Source organism: Gadus morhua, chromosome 13, assembly GCF_902167405.1.
Source record: "Gadus morhua chromosome 13, gadMor3.0, whole genome shotgun sequence".
NCBI classification, from domain to species: domain Eukaryota; kingdom Metazoa; phylum Chordata; class Actinopteri; order Gadiformes; family Gadidae; genus Gadus; species Gadus morhua.
The window spans coordinates 15654640-15670408 of NC_044060.1; the positions used below are offsets into that span (position 1 = coordinate 15654640).

At 46.1% G+C, this 15769-nt stretch overlaps 1 protein-coding gene across 1 annotated transcript; it reads right to left on the reverse strand.

Annotated features, from left to right (window-relative positions):
- Positions 1 to 413: 413 nt before the first annotated feature.
- Positions 414 to 10948, reverse strand: igsf8 (immunoglobulin superfamily, member 8). The gene is made up of 7 exons (XM_030375185.1): positions 10451 to 10948; positions 8524 to 8904; positions 7310 to 7771; positions 4244 to 4428; positions 3773 to 4025; positions 2618 to 3064; positions 414 to 2448 (listed from the first exon to the last, which is right to left on the reverse strand). Exons 1-7 carry the CDS (start codon positions 10491 to 10493, stop codon positions 2321 to 2323), a joined length of 1899 nt encoding a protein of 632 aa, XP_030231045.1. The 5' UTR covers positions 10494 to 10948; the 3' UTR covers positions 414 to 2320.
- Between the last annotated feature and the right edge of the window lie 4821 nt (positions 10949 to 15769).

Sequence of the window (15769 nt, forward strand, 5' to 3'; positions counted from 1 at the left end):
TCGCGGTTAAATAAATAGCCGATAGATATAGCAAACATTACATTTCCGCGTGGGTCCTTGTTCCCTACCTGCTTCCCGGAGTTCTGTTGTCGATCGAGCGTCCACGTCATAAACCAATAGCAACACTAATTGTTGATTTGTGATAAAGGACTAAAATCGAACGAATGCTAATTCGGCAAATTCCAAGAATTTGCCAGAGAACGCTTTCGTAGGTTTACAAAGTTTTACGTTAATATTGAGAAATGGACTTCCTATAGAGACGCGATATATATTAATTAATTAATTAGATCTCAATGGGGTTGGATGTCTATAACTCCAACCATTCCCTCGATGTCGATGCATTATTTATTTAATATTTAACTACATTGAAGTCTGCAATTAAAAGACCAAACAAAACAAACGCATCAACACAATACTGTTTTAAGCTTTTTTTAATTGAAATATTAAATGGCAGTTTATTGCCACAGCACCATAAGTAACAGATGAACACATCCATGAACTGCATTTGTTAATGGCTTTAAAACAAACAAAAAAAAAAGTGGTAAAAAGCGAAACACAACACCTTCATTAGTGGTTACTAACCTTTTAAACAGAGCACAACAAATGTGTACATCAAACATGTGATGACCTTGTAACATGACTTAGTGCAACAGAATACAGGAGAATGTCGAGCGGGGGTGGCAGCTGCGTTTACATGGGGACAGAGGCTTAAATGAGAAGCTCCGAACAGTAATACAGCGGAAGAATGGGGGATGGGCACAGTGAGACGAGAACCACTGGGATTAGGGATCAGTGTATTTTCACATAGTCTAGGTACTTCCATAGCAAAAATATCAGCCAGTACAGAATCGGGCACTGCTGTGTGTGTGAGTGTGCATGCGTGCGTGGTGCAAATCAGCTTTGGCTGGTTTATCCAAGAGCATCCCTGGCAGCAAGCGGTGGTCTGATTTGATCTCAATAATGTTCATTAATAACATTTGGAATATTGTCAGGCCTTAGAGAGGTTAGGCAGGGTAGAGAGACCAATAGAAGAAGAGAGGGAGACCAGGCGTCTTTTAAAGGAATGAACAGAGACACGCTTCAACTTAACTGAACAAATTGGGAGAAAACAGAACCATTAAGTGTTCCAACACAACACTGTATCTCTTCATGGGACAGGTCCCAGCACAGAGCAGTGACGGGTCTTGGCACTGAGCGACGCTCAGCTAGAGCGCATGCTTGGTGACGTGATGCAGCCTATTACGGCAAGCCACACTGAACTGTGACCAGTCATCAGTCGGTTATGACTCCTCCTAACCGAGTTACCAAGACGACGTAGCCACACTATAACAAAACACTAACGCTCTTATCTGTTTAGTACTAAAGCTCCGGAACTCAGTTTCACTGCATTTCCTTCTTTTTTTTTTGCTCCGTCTCAGTCACTTCACAAGAACAAGAGACATGGCATGTGTCCAAATTTGGTCAAAGTGCTGTGAAAGTTAAGAACATTAAAACCTCTTCTGAGAAAATATTATGGCAACTTCAGTGTAGGGTCTCGAGTTTTGTACATGAAAAATAAACGCCTGTATTTCAATATCTGACAGCAGTGCATCATATGCATTTCATAAAACTAACAAGCAAGTAAAGAAAATGAACTACAGCCTTTGGCCCTAGTGGCAGGGAATGTTTTTTCACAAAATCGTCATTCGAGTGGCGTTCAGATTCGAGTGACTCTCTGGACAGCTCCTTCGTTATTCAGTCAGACCTAAGCTTGTGTTTGTATGCAGCGCAGTGCTGGCAGCGGAATGTCCCTGTCCTGACCAGGCTTTCGAGAAAGCTGTCCTGCTCGCATTAGCCTCAATGCAACTGTCTGCCAGGGGCTGAGCGGGCGGATTAAATGCACCCAAGTACCATTCAGACATGTTGGTACTGTCCTGAAATAACATGCGGTTCACATTCAATATCAACGGCTCAGAGAAAAAACACCAATAATGTGAAAATTGTAATTTTTCAAGACAGCAAGATCCCTGACACACAATATTTTTCCAGTCACTGTTTAGCATGTGTAAGCAGAAATCAACCTGTTTATACTTTTGACTGGGCGTTTTCTTGTTGTCTTTATCCATTGATAATTGTTTTCCTTTCCATGCAATTAGTACCTTGTTCATCTGACAGCGCCACATGAAGACATTCACTATTTCCACAAATTCAATAAATTCTCAAAAATGTCTTTGTCATCCTATACACAATGTGTCCCTTGCATCGCTTTCCTTTGCACCCACAGGAGCCAAAAAGTCTTGGGGCATCGTGTTTTTTTTGCTCAGGCAGTCGTATGCGTCACTTATTTCACAGGCCGCTGCCTGGCGAGTCGATTCATGAAACAGCAGGTTATCGTGGAGATGACGACGATGCCCACAAACAGGGCAGACGACACTCCGATAACCAGTGGTATCAGTAGAAGATCAGCCGCTGGAAACAGAAGGGAGAGTCATTTATTCAAAAAAAAATCTATATTGCATAATGAAGGGAGGCCTGGTGACGCCTAAAGACTTCTAGTGCCCCGCGTTCAGCGCTAGGTAAGCTACAATCAATTACTTAGAAAACGACCACAAAGACATCATCATTATGACGCACTCACCTCGGGCATACAGGTACACCGTGACGGCGGGTGACTCGTCTCTAGCCTGGGTGTTGTACCACCCCCCGTGGGGGTCCTGCCCCCACACCTCCGCCCGGCACACGTACAGCCCCTGGTCCTCCAGCGATGCGGCGTGGACCCTCAGCCTGTAGGTGACGGCGGACACGCGGTCCACGCTCACCTCACTGCCGTTGGTGAAGAGCTGGGCCATGCCCTGGTATGTCAGGGCGGCCACCGCGCTGGGGGGCCCCGCGGGGAGCAGGGCGGCGGCGTCCGCCGGGTCCCCTTTGGTGATGAGCGGCTCCGGGATCGGCCGCCGCAGCCACAGGACCTGCACCTGGGCGGGGCCCGTGGTCGTCACGGTAACGTTGCAGAGGAGGGTGACTGTGCTGCCGCGTTTGAGCAGCGGGCCGCGCGGGAGCTGGGCCACGGCCGACACCAGCACTTCTGCAGAGAGAGAAAACCTAACATAACGAGGGCACTTGGGAGCGGATATGCCGACTCAATTTACCACAGGAAACACAACCGCCTTTCTCTTTGAATGCTTCCAACTCAAAGCTTTTGACAAAAAGCAACAGTAATCAGGCTGAGGAGGATTTGAAAGGAAAATAAATAAATATATAAAACGCTTGGCCATCAGAGTAAAAAGTTTGAGTGCAAGCTCTTCCCCATCAAGGGGTTATATTACTGTAAACCCAGAACAGGAACCCAGAACAAGAACCGGAACAGAAGATCTACACACCCTGCTACCTACCAGCTACATCCTCTTTGCTTATCTGTGTGTGTCTGTGTGTCTGTCTGTCTGTGTGCGTGTGAGAAAAATATGTTTTCAGGAAGAGGTTCTGTGCGAGAGGTTCACGACCGACGCAGAGTTGCCCGATTAAAACAACCTTCTCAACGACTTCAACTTTGTAGAAGGGGATACGAATGCACGCACAACCAATTGAAGGCAGGTTGTCGGACAAGGGAAGTAATACGTGTGAAAGAGTCCACACAAGCGCAACTACGTCAGGACAAGGATGCCATGTCCTTGCCCTGACAAAGAGCCGAATGTGGTCGAATTGCTTATATTACTGAAAATCAACCCCTTGGGGGCATTACAGCAGGGCGAGTGGGGACTCCACCCTGTCGTACGCCATGTGGGCCACCCTTTACCTTTGGTCTTGAGGTTGACGCTGACGCCCTCTGACCTCTGAGAGAAGGTGGCGGGCGCCGAGGGGGCGGGGTTCTTGCGGCCGGCGTAGACGCTCACGGCGCAGCGGTACACGCCGGAGTCGGAGGGGCGGGCGGAGAAGAGCCTCAGGGCGTAGCTGCCCTCCGTCACCAGCTCCAGAGCCCCCCCGGTGCCCCGGCTCAGGTCGTCGCCCCAGCTGACCACCCCGTCCGGGCCCATGCGCGCCACCTCCACCTGAGAGAGCGGAGGCACGTAAGGTCAGCTGGTCTCTGCGTCTCGAATATACACGTGCACAAATGGACACAACCACTACAAAGAGTTTTATCAACGTCAAAAACGATTACAATTACAAGATCTCAGCCAATAGAAAACGGCGGATTAAACCGCAGTCTTGAGCAAACCCTGCACACGCACACAAGTATCTGATTGACACACCACCAAACAAAACCTACCTCCACTCCTCCTGCTCCAGCAGCAACAGCATCGCCAGGGAGAGAGCCCCTCTTCAGCCACTGGACCAGCAGGCCGGAGGTCCCTCCGCCGGGCAGCCCGGACACCTGGCAGGTGAGGGTGAGCGGAGATCCAGCCTGCAGGCTGACCCGGCCGCTGGGAGTGGATGTCACAGTCATGGACTCGGCTAGAAGAGAGACAAACAACCGCAGAGCACAGAGTGAGTGAGGAGAGCAAGGACACTGAGAAATCAATGATGTCATCCAGGTCAGGTATAGGCATTGTATGACCCATTGGTGGATGAGGGCAGCCTCCACATGGTAGGCCTATAGTAAATTATACACTCCACTATGATGAGTAAACAACTACGTATGATGACACATACATATGACTGAATCGGCTTTTGAAATGTAAATACATGAAATGATCCCGATAAGCAGAGTAGGATCACATGCTTAAGAAAACAATATACTTTGGTTCAAAAGTACTTAAAAACACACAAACCAGTGTATTCAACAGCAACAGATTTCCATTTAGCCCAACCTAAGTTATGGCGCATTAGGCTAACAGTCAGCAGGAGTATGTATCGGCTGTGTGCTGTTAAACAAAGAACTGTTAAAACAATGCCTGCTGTAAACACAACCCATTAACTCAGTCTCAGATTGAGCTGCCAGGCTATTGTGTCAGACAGACTGCAGGGCACATGAATAATTACTAACCATTTAATAGTGCAGGCGACTGCCTATGAGCGTAACACTGAACTTAATAATGGCTTTTTAAGAGGCATCTATTTCCACCATTTAGAGGCATCTGTTGTTCAGATTCTATTCTAAAAAAATAATAATTAATTCTCTTCCGCAACGTCATTATCGAGTAAATGAAGAGGGAAAAAAAAAGACTATTTAATTAAAAACACTTCTTCACAGGATAGCGATTGAAGGGATGTGTGCATTAAGATAATTGTTCCAATTAAACAACACAAATCAAACAAAACAAAGAAAATTAACTACTTCATTTGACTTTTTCCCAATTTGAAACTCTTCTTGAGAGCTTGGGCTTTGTTTGGGCTGATGACGTGCAGTTTACCCTCAGCAGCTCCATACAGAGTGGTGTCGTTCTGAAAGGATTGCTCATGTTTACTAGACCGGCAGAAACCTTTATCACAGTCCACGCCAGGCTTAGGCGCAGGTGAAGATAATTTAATCCATCAGCCCTTCCCAAGCGTCTTAAAACCCAACACTGAGCCAGGCGAGTTGCTCAAGTGCAGTCTGTATAGCCCATATACGTTGATGGTATAGCCTGCAATAGGCTCAACCAACAGGCTTTTTTAATAGGCTGCAATGGCTAGCCGTTCTTTAAAAAAGCTAAACTTGTTGTGGGTCTGTTTTCATTATCTGACAACACGCTCTATTAGTGTACCATCTATTCAACCTAACCTTGCGGACAGCTTTTGAGTGAGCTATAGCTTTGAGTCTGTGGTCATCAAACCAACTGTGTAGATAGTTATAAATCAAACAGTATAGCTATTCATTAAACCAACTGTATAGCTTGTTATAAATCAAACAGTATAGCTATTTCTCAAACCAACTGTGTAAAATCTCTTTATGAAACCGAGCTCATGAAAGAAGTTCTGTCAACGGCTTGACCCACATTATATCCGGGGTCCAGCTATAGTGGACTGCTGTTATAAAGACTAGCTTTTAGGAAGCCCTCGTTTTGCTTCATATTGTTGGAATTATGTAGATATGCAAGTACTGTGGCTGCAATAATTTGGCTACGTAATGCTTGGGTTAAATTGTGAGACACATTATTATTTTGGAAATAGCTCTCGCTCACTCATATTCCATTCAGAGTAGCCAATTAGTTTCACATAAAGCAGAAGGAATTAGCGGGGAGCAGCCTTGTCCTATGACGCTATAGATACTTCAATAGTTTCAACTAACGGGGGGAAGTGTGAATAATGATTGTGTATCGGACTCCTCTTTATTTGTGTGGACCGAATTAAAGTATTAATAATTAGTATTAATTTGCTCAGTGACTGAACATGACGTCACGTCTTGGACAAAATTCGTCTTCCCAGTAGTTTTTGGGTCACATAATCGACACATAATCGACAACTTCTAGGTGTTTAGGGCGTATATCGGCCGATAACATCCTTGACCTATCGATCGGTGCATCACTCTAACCCTAACTAGTTAGGCCTAAAAAAAAAAAAAGTTTGGTTCCTGTTGGTTTTCAGTTGAGGTCATGGGTAGGTAGGGATTTTTTACAGCGGCAGCGAATGATAGGTAGGTTGTTTTCATTTAAAAACGAGAAAATTCGCTCATCCTTGTACAGAATGAAGAGGTGCTGTACTAAAACGTAATTATAGAGGTGCTGTACCAAAACGTAATTACATTAAAAAAATATATATATATATTTTTTTTTTATAAAACTCATAAAATAATTTGGGTCGCACATAAATTGACAGGGTCGGTCGGAAACCGGAACCAAACAAAAAATTTTAGGCCTTATCAAACCAACTGCAAAGCTAGTTATAAAACGAGGTAAGTTGATAATATTATGCTATAGATCATAACCAGTTAAACAGGGAAGTAAAGAGTTGTCAGCAATCAACCCACCAGCCAGCCAGTTCCTCTTATACTTGGCCAGGTTAATGCTGCCAGCAGACAGGTCCTGTGAATGTAATCTGTTGGAGAACTAAATGTTCGCTACAACTAGCACAAGACCAGGCCTGTTGGTACCAGCTTCATCGGATCAAGCAATGTAACTACTGCTAGGAACTGTGCACGAGGAGAATACTCACTCAAAGGTGCCAAACCCTGCTTCAGATTGACCATGACAGCAGCACAGTCCCGTGAGCCGAGACAGGGCGCAAAAGGGGCCTCATATAACAATCCACTTGTGGACAAGAGATTATGGGTTTGGCCCTATGCCACCATGACAGTGTAAACAAGCAGCAGTGTAAACTTTCACTGGCGTCCGCAACAGGCTTTACGATGTGCAGCTGCACTTATTTTCAGGTATTAGCTTGGGAGACGGCACGGTCTCTCACTGGAAGCACTCACAGAGCCGCTGGACGGTCAGGTTGCCGATCTCCAAGGTCCTCTGTGCGATCCTCTGCCAAGAGCCGTCGGGGTCCAGGATCCACTGCGCCGCCTCGCAGAAGTACGACCCAGAGTCCTCGGGCTTCACCGCGCGCATCCGCACCACGTACGTGTCCACGCCGGCGGCGCCGTTCCTCTTCTCCAGTGTGATCTCGCCGTCCTCGTAGCGCTTCCTGTAGGCCTGGCTGGACCCGGGCGTGACACCCAGCACCCGGTCCAGGGCGATGATCTCTCGGAGGGTGCTGACGTCGCCCCCTTCCCCGCCTCCCGAATCGCCGCCGCGTTTCCCGAACATGATGGACAGGTGGGTGTGCTCCTTGGATTGAACGCCGGCCGAACACGTTAAGGTAAGCCCCGCCCCCTCCGGCAGGGGCTGTCCGGTCAGCGCGCGGGTACAGCTGATCTGGAGTGTGTCTGGTATCACTGTGGGATGATGGTGAGTCAGATGATGTTGTTACAGGACGCACATGGGCCAGATGGTACAGACGTAAATGGCAAATTTGATTTATAAGGCGCGTTTGCTTTAAAGTCACATGTTAAGCACTCCTCACAAACTATAGAACGGGGGAAACTGAGCAAGAGCCAGACATACAGCTTAAGGACACTAGCCTAAGAAACTGCTTGCTAAATCGGCTGGATTAGGGAGAAGTTGTTCTCAAACATAGCTAGCCAACCAAAATGACAGCCTATTAACTATAAAAAGTAGCATTCAGGATGGAAAGATGGAATCTTGGACAGAGCATATAGAAAAAACACATGTAATCCGATACCTGGCAAGGTGAATGGAAAAGCCAAGAGAGAACAAAATAAAAAACACAACTAAACTAAATATGAGAGTGAGAGAAGTAGAGTAATAAAGAGAAACAAAGTCCAGATGAAAAAACGGATAAGATCCAATACAAACAAAGAACAAGAGCCGATTATGAACAATGAGAAACGTTGCTCTGCTGGTCAACGTCCAAGGTGACAATGACCCAAAACGTTACTTCAATCGCATATTCATTGAAGGTTTTGCTATAATCACAAATTCCATATTGAAACGCAAAAACTGTGTTTTTTTATGCTGAATATCTCTGCACTAGCCCAACGGTCGCCCCCAATGTGTTAACCGGCCGACTGCCTCTTTCAGCTGCACCATTAACTATGGAAACACAACACGATCACAGGAGCCTCACCTTTGACGACCACTGAAGCGCTGTAGTTCCCCTGGTAGGAGGTGTCCGTGCTGGGCGTGTAGCACTCGTACTTCCCCTGGTCTTCGGGCCGCAGACGCTGCACCACCAGCCGGGCTTTGTCCCCCGAGTCGCGCTCCACCCTCACCTCGCCGCTGCGCACCCGGCCCTGGTAGGGGGCGTAGGGGAAGCCCTGGTCCCGGGTGGACACGATGCCCATCTGCCTCCCGTTGGCGTCCTCCCTGTACAGGAACCACTCAAAGTCCTGCGTGCGGGCGCCCTCGTAGCCCGTCACCGCGCAGGGCAGGGAGAGCGGGAAGCCCGCTACGCGGTACAGGGTGCCCAAGGGCAGGAGGACCTCGCGGCCCGCGGCCTGGTGGAGCACTGGGGGGAGGGGGGGAGGGGGGGAGCCGAGGGTTAGATGAGGATGTCGGCAGGGTGAAATAGGAGTTTGCTTTGGTCTTGTCTTCTCCTTGTCTTTGGTCCTATTCTTTTTGCTCCAGGGACTTTTAACTGACGTACACAGCTCATCATAGGACGAATGGATTTTTTATTACTACTAAATTATTGTTACTACATGTATGTTAAAGCTGCAAAAGAGTCAGAATTAGATCATGTTGATTCTGAGATCCTTCCTGGTTTCCCAGACAGGGAGGACCTCAACACCAATGACACACCCTGATAGAGAATGGCAGTAGTTATACCTGAAGCAGATAAGATAATAAGATAAGGACATTTTTTGTTGGTCACAGGGGCCTTGCCTAGAAGCATGCTTAGTACACCTCGTCATCATTTCCGCCACTCGATACTCCATGCTGAGAGCTGGCCACAGGGAAATCTATCGATTAACCAAAGTGTGGGAAACAAATGGCCTGGAATTACTGTGAGAGGTCATTAAATGAAAAGCTGGGCCGCTAATGACAAAATCTGACTGAGCTTGTAATGGATGTTAATAACTATATGGTTAAACTTCATCTTACCCTGACGATTAGGCCTGCCCTACAGAACTTCAACATGGTTCCCACAACATTATCCAGTGGATAATGAGTCACAGTAACATGGGAAGTGTAAAACCATAGAATGTGCTTCATATCTAGGCTTAATGCTTCTCATTCACTCAATGAGAAGCATTGTTTGTGATGACCCAGAACATGCATGTTGGGTATAAATTAGGTTAAATCCATTCATAGCCTTTTGTCACATGAGAAAATATGAAAGAACATTAGCAAACCATAAAGCTTCATTATTTCACAGATCATATTTAGGCTAGTTTAAAGTGAAAATAAACATGCCAAACAATCACACAACAACAACTATTACGGAATAAAAAATAGTTGTCCTGTTGAATGTCAAGACAACCATTGGGTATTTTTTGGGATGATCACATCAACCCAAATGAGAGGCATACGCAAGGCCGCCATTGATGTTTACCATTAATGCCAAGTAGAGGGACTATGAACTCCAGTAAGGGACACACCTCTAACCATACCCCCACATTTAACTGTCAGCTTGTCAAACTAGTAATACTAGACAGGTGCGTACAGTTCCTGCCCGACTAGGGCATGGCACAAAGCCCCTACGAAAAAGGACATGACGGACCAGTGGGAAACTTAAGCGGATTAAATGCTAACTATGAGTCTACCGATATGGATCTTGGGGGACATACATGACGGTGTATAAAACCATTGAAGGGCTGCTATTTACAAACCTGCATGAAGATAAATTAAATAGGAATAAAGAACCCTTTGCAATATATTTAAAGCAAATCAGCTTAAGCACAACACATATGCAGAACATTACAATTATATTTTCTGTACAGTAGAATACAGCAGTATGGCAGGGGGAAAGCTCAGAGACACATATCATGTGGGACATATACAGTCATGTGTGTAGTGTAGTGCAAACTACAAGACGAGAGGGTTATACTCACTCAATTGTAGAAGAATAACAATTGCTGCTTGCAACGGAGCCATAGTCCTTAGTGATGCAGAGGAATTAAACTGACCCAGATTCCTCGTTTAGTGTATTCTGAACTACTGATTGAATAATGTTCCTGCGTTTCTTAACGCATCCTCAAAAATTGGGGCATGTCCTTCTTTCCTAAAGCGCAGAAATATATGAAACGCCTTTTTTCACACACTGTCAGAATATTATGGTTACTCTTCTTCAAAATTGCGAGTTAGCACAATGCGCTAACAGGGAAGGCATATAAATGGACGCGTGTGTGTCGCCGATTGTATAGTTACATGCACTGTGCATCGCCGCGTCTTTATCTGCATAATGATTCAATCTTTTCATTTCGGATAGCTCCTGTCTCATTCATCTTCGTTGGTCTTCACTTCAGACGGACAACCCGGGCTCACAGAAAGCATCATACGCAGTCTCAGCGGGATGGCGTATGTGTGTAAAGTGTGGTGGCGAGGGGGAGGGGGAGGGGGTCACTAAAAGGGGAGTGGCTTGTGTAGAAAAAAGAGGAAGAAACAACACGAGGCCATTGGTCAAGAGAGCAAAGATAACATTTCGAACCGATAACAATGGCTTTGGTTGTGAGCATCCTCGAACGCATTGGTGGAAAATTAATTAATTCGTCAAACCGCCGAGCGGCGCCATAACATAGGCTGGCGGTCTGTTAGAGGCAAAAAGCGGCGAGCACAACGGGCTTTCCATCAATACATAATCACGGATTATCACTAAACATCCAATTATTAGAATAAAAAACACTAGATGATAAAAACCTTCCTGTTATCTTTTTTATGACAGATCTTCAGTTCCGTACCGTTCCTCGAGCAACAATGGAATGGACGTTGGATATTGATTCGCTATATTTTTAATATATAGTCTAAATAGTTACCTTTTATCAATTTACTTATTTAAATAATAAATAAATCATACAACTGATTATCCTAAGCAGTCATATCACAGAAAAGGGCATGTATCTCGTACGACCTGGAGGTGGCGATATAATGCAACGAACTGAGATAATATAGTGAACTACATACGAACTATCAAAGCCTACCATGATAATATATGTAATGGATATAGTAACGTTTTTAATAAAGGAGCTGTACTTTAATTACAACCAACCTATATACAATATTTCCTATAAAGTCTGTATTCCAGAGTTCACATACTGGTAAAGAATTCTGAGAAGGTCTGTGAATCCTTAAAAGTGAGAGGGGCAGTCAAACCTCTCATTCACTTTGCCTCACTCACACAGGCCACAGTTATTTAGCTATATAGTGAGATGGGAAAATATTTTGTGATTGGTGGTTAAGCATTAGAGAAAAACTTGAATTTACCGTCACAAGTAGGCCTGTAATGCACATGATATGCTGGGACACCAGGGACACTAAGGGGATTTAAACCGTCAACACACACCTCATTAATGGGGACCAGTTCTCCCCCTACCTGGCCCTGACTGCCTCTTCCTCATATCACCCATTCTTCTTCACCTCTACTGTCAATCACTTTGCCCCGCTCTTTCTCATCTCACCCTCGCTCTTCTCCTCCCCTCGCCTCACTCCCTCCCTCATCCTTACCCCTGTCTATCTCTCCTCTGACTGTTCCTCTCCTCCCCTTCACTTTTAGATTTTTGATGTCTTATTCTTCCTGCTGATCTGATTTTTGATGTCTTATTCTTCCTGCTGATCAACTCTTCTTGATCTGCCTCTCTGCTGCCCTCCCCCTTCTTTTATCCTCTTCTTCTGCGTCTTGCCTCCCCTCCCCACCGCTCTCCTCTGCTCTCATCCTCTCATCCCTCCTCTTGTTTTATCCTCTTCTTTCGTTCATCCTCTTATCTCCTCCCGGCCCCTCTCCTCTCCTCTCATCCTCTCATCACTTCCTCTTCTCATGTTTTATACTCTCCTCTCATTTATCCTCTCATCTCCTCCCACCCCCTCTCTTCTCTGCACTCTTCTCCACATCTCTCTTCTTCTTCTTCTTCTTCTTCTTCTTCTTCTTCTTCTTCTTCTTCTTCTTCTTCTTCTTCTTCTTCTTCTTCTTCTCCTCCTCCTCCTCCTCCTCCTCCTCCTCCTCCTCCTCCTCCTCATCTCCTCCCCTCTCCTCTCTCCTCCTCTCCCTCTACTCATCCCATGGTGGAAACATGGGGGCCCTGATGACTTCCCAATGTGGCCGGGCAGCCAGAGGGGAAGTCGTTAGGGTATTCTGGGTTAACAAGGCGGCCAGCAGGATATGCCGACTTCAGCAGCAGCAGCAGGGGTTTACACACCATCAGCCACGATGGGGGAGCCGTGGCGCGGGCGAGGCCGGCCAGGGTAAACTTCCAACTCCCCCCGTCGCCATGACTTCCCCGTATCGTTAGGTTTATTAAACGCGGTCGGGCGGCACTTGGGGGCGAGGTTCCAAGGAATCCAAAATCGACAGTTTGTACTGTCTGCTTGCTGCCGCCGCGACATGCGTTCCACCGCTACGGTACGGCACGCTCGGCCTGCCATGTTGTAACCATGAGCCACATGATGCGTTTTTATTACCTTGGCGATGGCTACTCTAAGTCGCTTTGGATAAAAGCGTCTGCTAAATGCCCTAATTGTAATTGTACTCTCAGCTAATGCCGTCGTATATACGTCGTTATTCTAAGGGCGAAAAAGTGCACTGACAAGGCTGCCTTGCTTCGTTTTTAGTCTTCTTTGCTTCTTTTTTTTGGTGCGAGTGGATACACACACTGTCATCTCCATTGTCCACTCACTCCCACTCATGTTTCTCTTTGGCTGCTATAGACTAAACTGTAACTTACCAATCAAAGCAAACACTGTCTGTAATTACTCTGTACTGTAGTCTCCAAATACGCCCCCGTCATCAGTGGGACCTCACCGGGACCAGCGAGACATGTCTGCAGCGCGTGTGGGACAGTTTATATACAGGCATGTAGACACTCAATGGGCAAGGCAATCAATGACCCACTTCTCTGCTACCCAGTCATCCCTCTGTCTCTTCATTTTCAGTTCACTCTCTCTCTCTGTCTCTCTCCGTGTGTCTCTGTCTTTGTCTCTGTCTCGTCCTTTCTGTCATATTCTCTGTTCCTGAGCCATATCAGCCCATCTTTCCCCCTCTCTCTCTCTCTCTCTCTCTCTCTCTCTCTGTCTCTCTCTCCCTCCCTCTTTCTCTCTCTGTCCGTCTCTAGCTATCTGTCTCAGCTATATGTATCTGACTATGTGTCTTGGTCTCTCCAACCACCATGGCTTGGCACATCTCCCCTTGTTTCCATTATGTTCAGTATGTATACATTTAGTATCTATTTTCACTTTCTCTTTAAATTCCTCCACGGGCTATTTTCTCCTGGATCCCTCACACAGCTCTCTGTTCAGCAGACGACCCCGGAACATTACAGCGCATGGGGTATTCCTCCATCTTCTGTGTATTGGTTTACTGTCTCCACAAGGCCTGCGCCACCCCCAGTGATGGGTAATGGACCGTATTTATACAAATCAGTGAATGAATGAACAGGGATTTCAACAAATGCTACTTCATTGCTGACAGAGTATTAATAACTTGTTCTTTGTGAGCATGTTTCCCGTTCTCTATTGATGCATGCATTGACAATGTTTGGCTAAGCGTCTGACCGCTTCATCGCAATTCTCATGGTCACTTTTACACACTGGATATGCATGAGGCACTTTGGTTCACATCTTGACACATGCAGTGTTTTCTTTCTGCGTTTGTAACCAAAGTTGGGTTTTTTAAACAATGCATAGAAAAAAGGTTGAAAATGGTATGCATGTACCACACACACATATTCCTCAGACTCCATGAGAACAAAACCAGATGTCGTGACAGAAACATGTATAATATATTTAAATGGAAAGTCTGAACAGGCCTGGTTATATTGTCACCATTACTGATCACATGTCTGGTGTGTATGTATAAACCACAATCTTGACTACAATAAAAATCAAGCAGACTGGGCATTCTATCCTTTTCAATTCTTTGGGTTAACTTTGAACTAAGAGGGCTAAACAATGCACAAGCATCTTTTGATTCTCAGAAATGAGTCCCAACAGTGGCTGCATTTTTTGAGCGTGTGGTTGTGTGTGTGTGTGTGTGTGGGGGTGGGTGTGTGTGTGTGTGTGCGCGTGTGTGTTCATATGTGTGGTTGCATGTGTGTGTTGAAGTCCAGGATATCAAGGCTGGTAGTTAACCATCGAGTTAGTACCCTGGACTTACGCCTGCAACCCTCACCGCAGGCCCAATCGACAGATAGAAACAACAAGACAAGAGGGAGAAAGAAGGAACAATCTAAAGGAAACAAGACAGAAGACGGAGTGAGAGACAGCACTTGAATGAATGAGAGATCAGAGAGGGGAGGACAAGAGAGAGAGCGAGAGACCCAGACATAGCCACTGGTGTGGTGTGGGTGTGTGGAGAGGGGGGGGGGAGGGAGAGAGGTCTGCAGGGGCAGAATTGAAAACATATGGAATGGTCTGACTGCTGGTCTTTCCCCTCACACCGCACAACACCCGAGCCCCCCCTCTGTCTCCCTCCGACCCCCCCCCCCCCCCCTCTGCCCCCCCCCCCCCCCCCCCCCCCCCGCCCCCACACCCCTTGTTCCAGTAGAACCCCAGACAACCTCACTCACAACAAAGGCAAAGAGCCGGGGCCAAGAGGCAGGGTGTGAAGTTGTGAGTTCAAGTGATGATACATGAACAGCATGCTGTGGCTCATGGGTCATATCCCCCCCCCCCCCCCCCCCCCCCCCAGACACCCTCACACACCCAACCCAAGGGGTGTAAATTGGCACACTGGACCAATCCCTGTGGGGCTGACACAGTTAATCGTAAGAACCACCATATAGAATAATGTATGTTTATTATTTTGCACACATTTATTAACATTTGTATTGTTTCACCATGTATTGAATGCACCTCCTTTAATGGAGAGTTGGCTGTGTTGGTACTTTCTTGGTGTGTGTGTGTGAATTAAAAAAGGGTGGATGGCCTCCATATATATAAACAGACAGAACTATCTCTATGCCTCCTGACCGAAATACATATTGGCCTGCCTCTGCGTTCATTCAAAACTTCTTGATTCATGACTATTTTTACACATAATTTACATATTTATCTAAAGTCGCAATGTCAATAGTTATTTCAATAATGTTATCGATTAAATCCCATCCTATAACTGATATATTGTAAATAAACAGAATGCTGATCAGCCTGTCTCTCACGTTGTTTACAAGAATCCTACTATTGACACTCCCAAAACCCCTTCCCCTCACACCAATTAGCCAACC

Bases quoted from the DNA above. Each gene is read 5' to 3' on its own strand.
- igsf8 (XM_030375185.1), bottom strand. From the start codon at position 10,493: ATGGCTCCGTTGCAAGCAGCAATTGTTATTCTTCTACAATTGA. The intron at 7,772-8,523 runs GTGAGGCTCCTG...ATCATCCCACAG, and splicing joins CGCTTCAGTGGTCGTCAAAG to TGATACCAGACACACTCCAG. The intron at 3,065-3,772 runs GTAAAGGGTGGC...CTCTCTCTGCAG, and splicing joins CGTCAACCTCAAGACCAAAG to AAGTGCTGGTGTCGGCCGTG.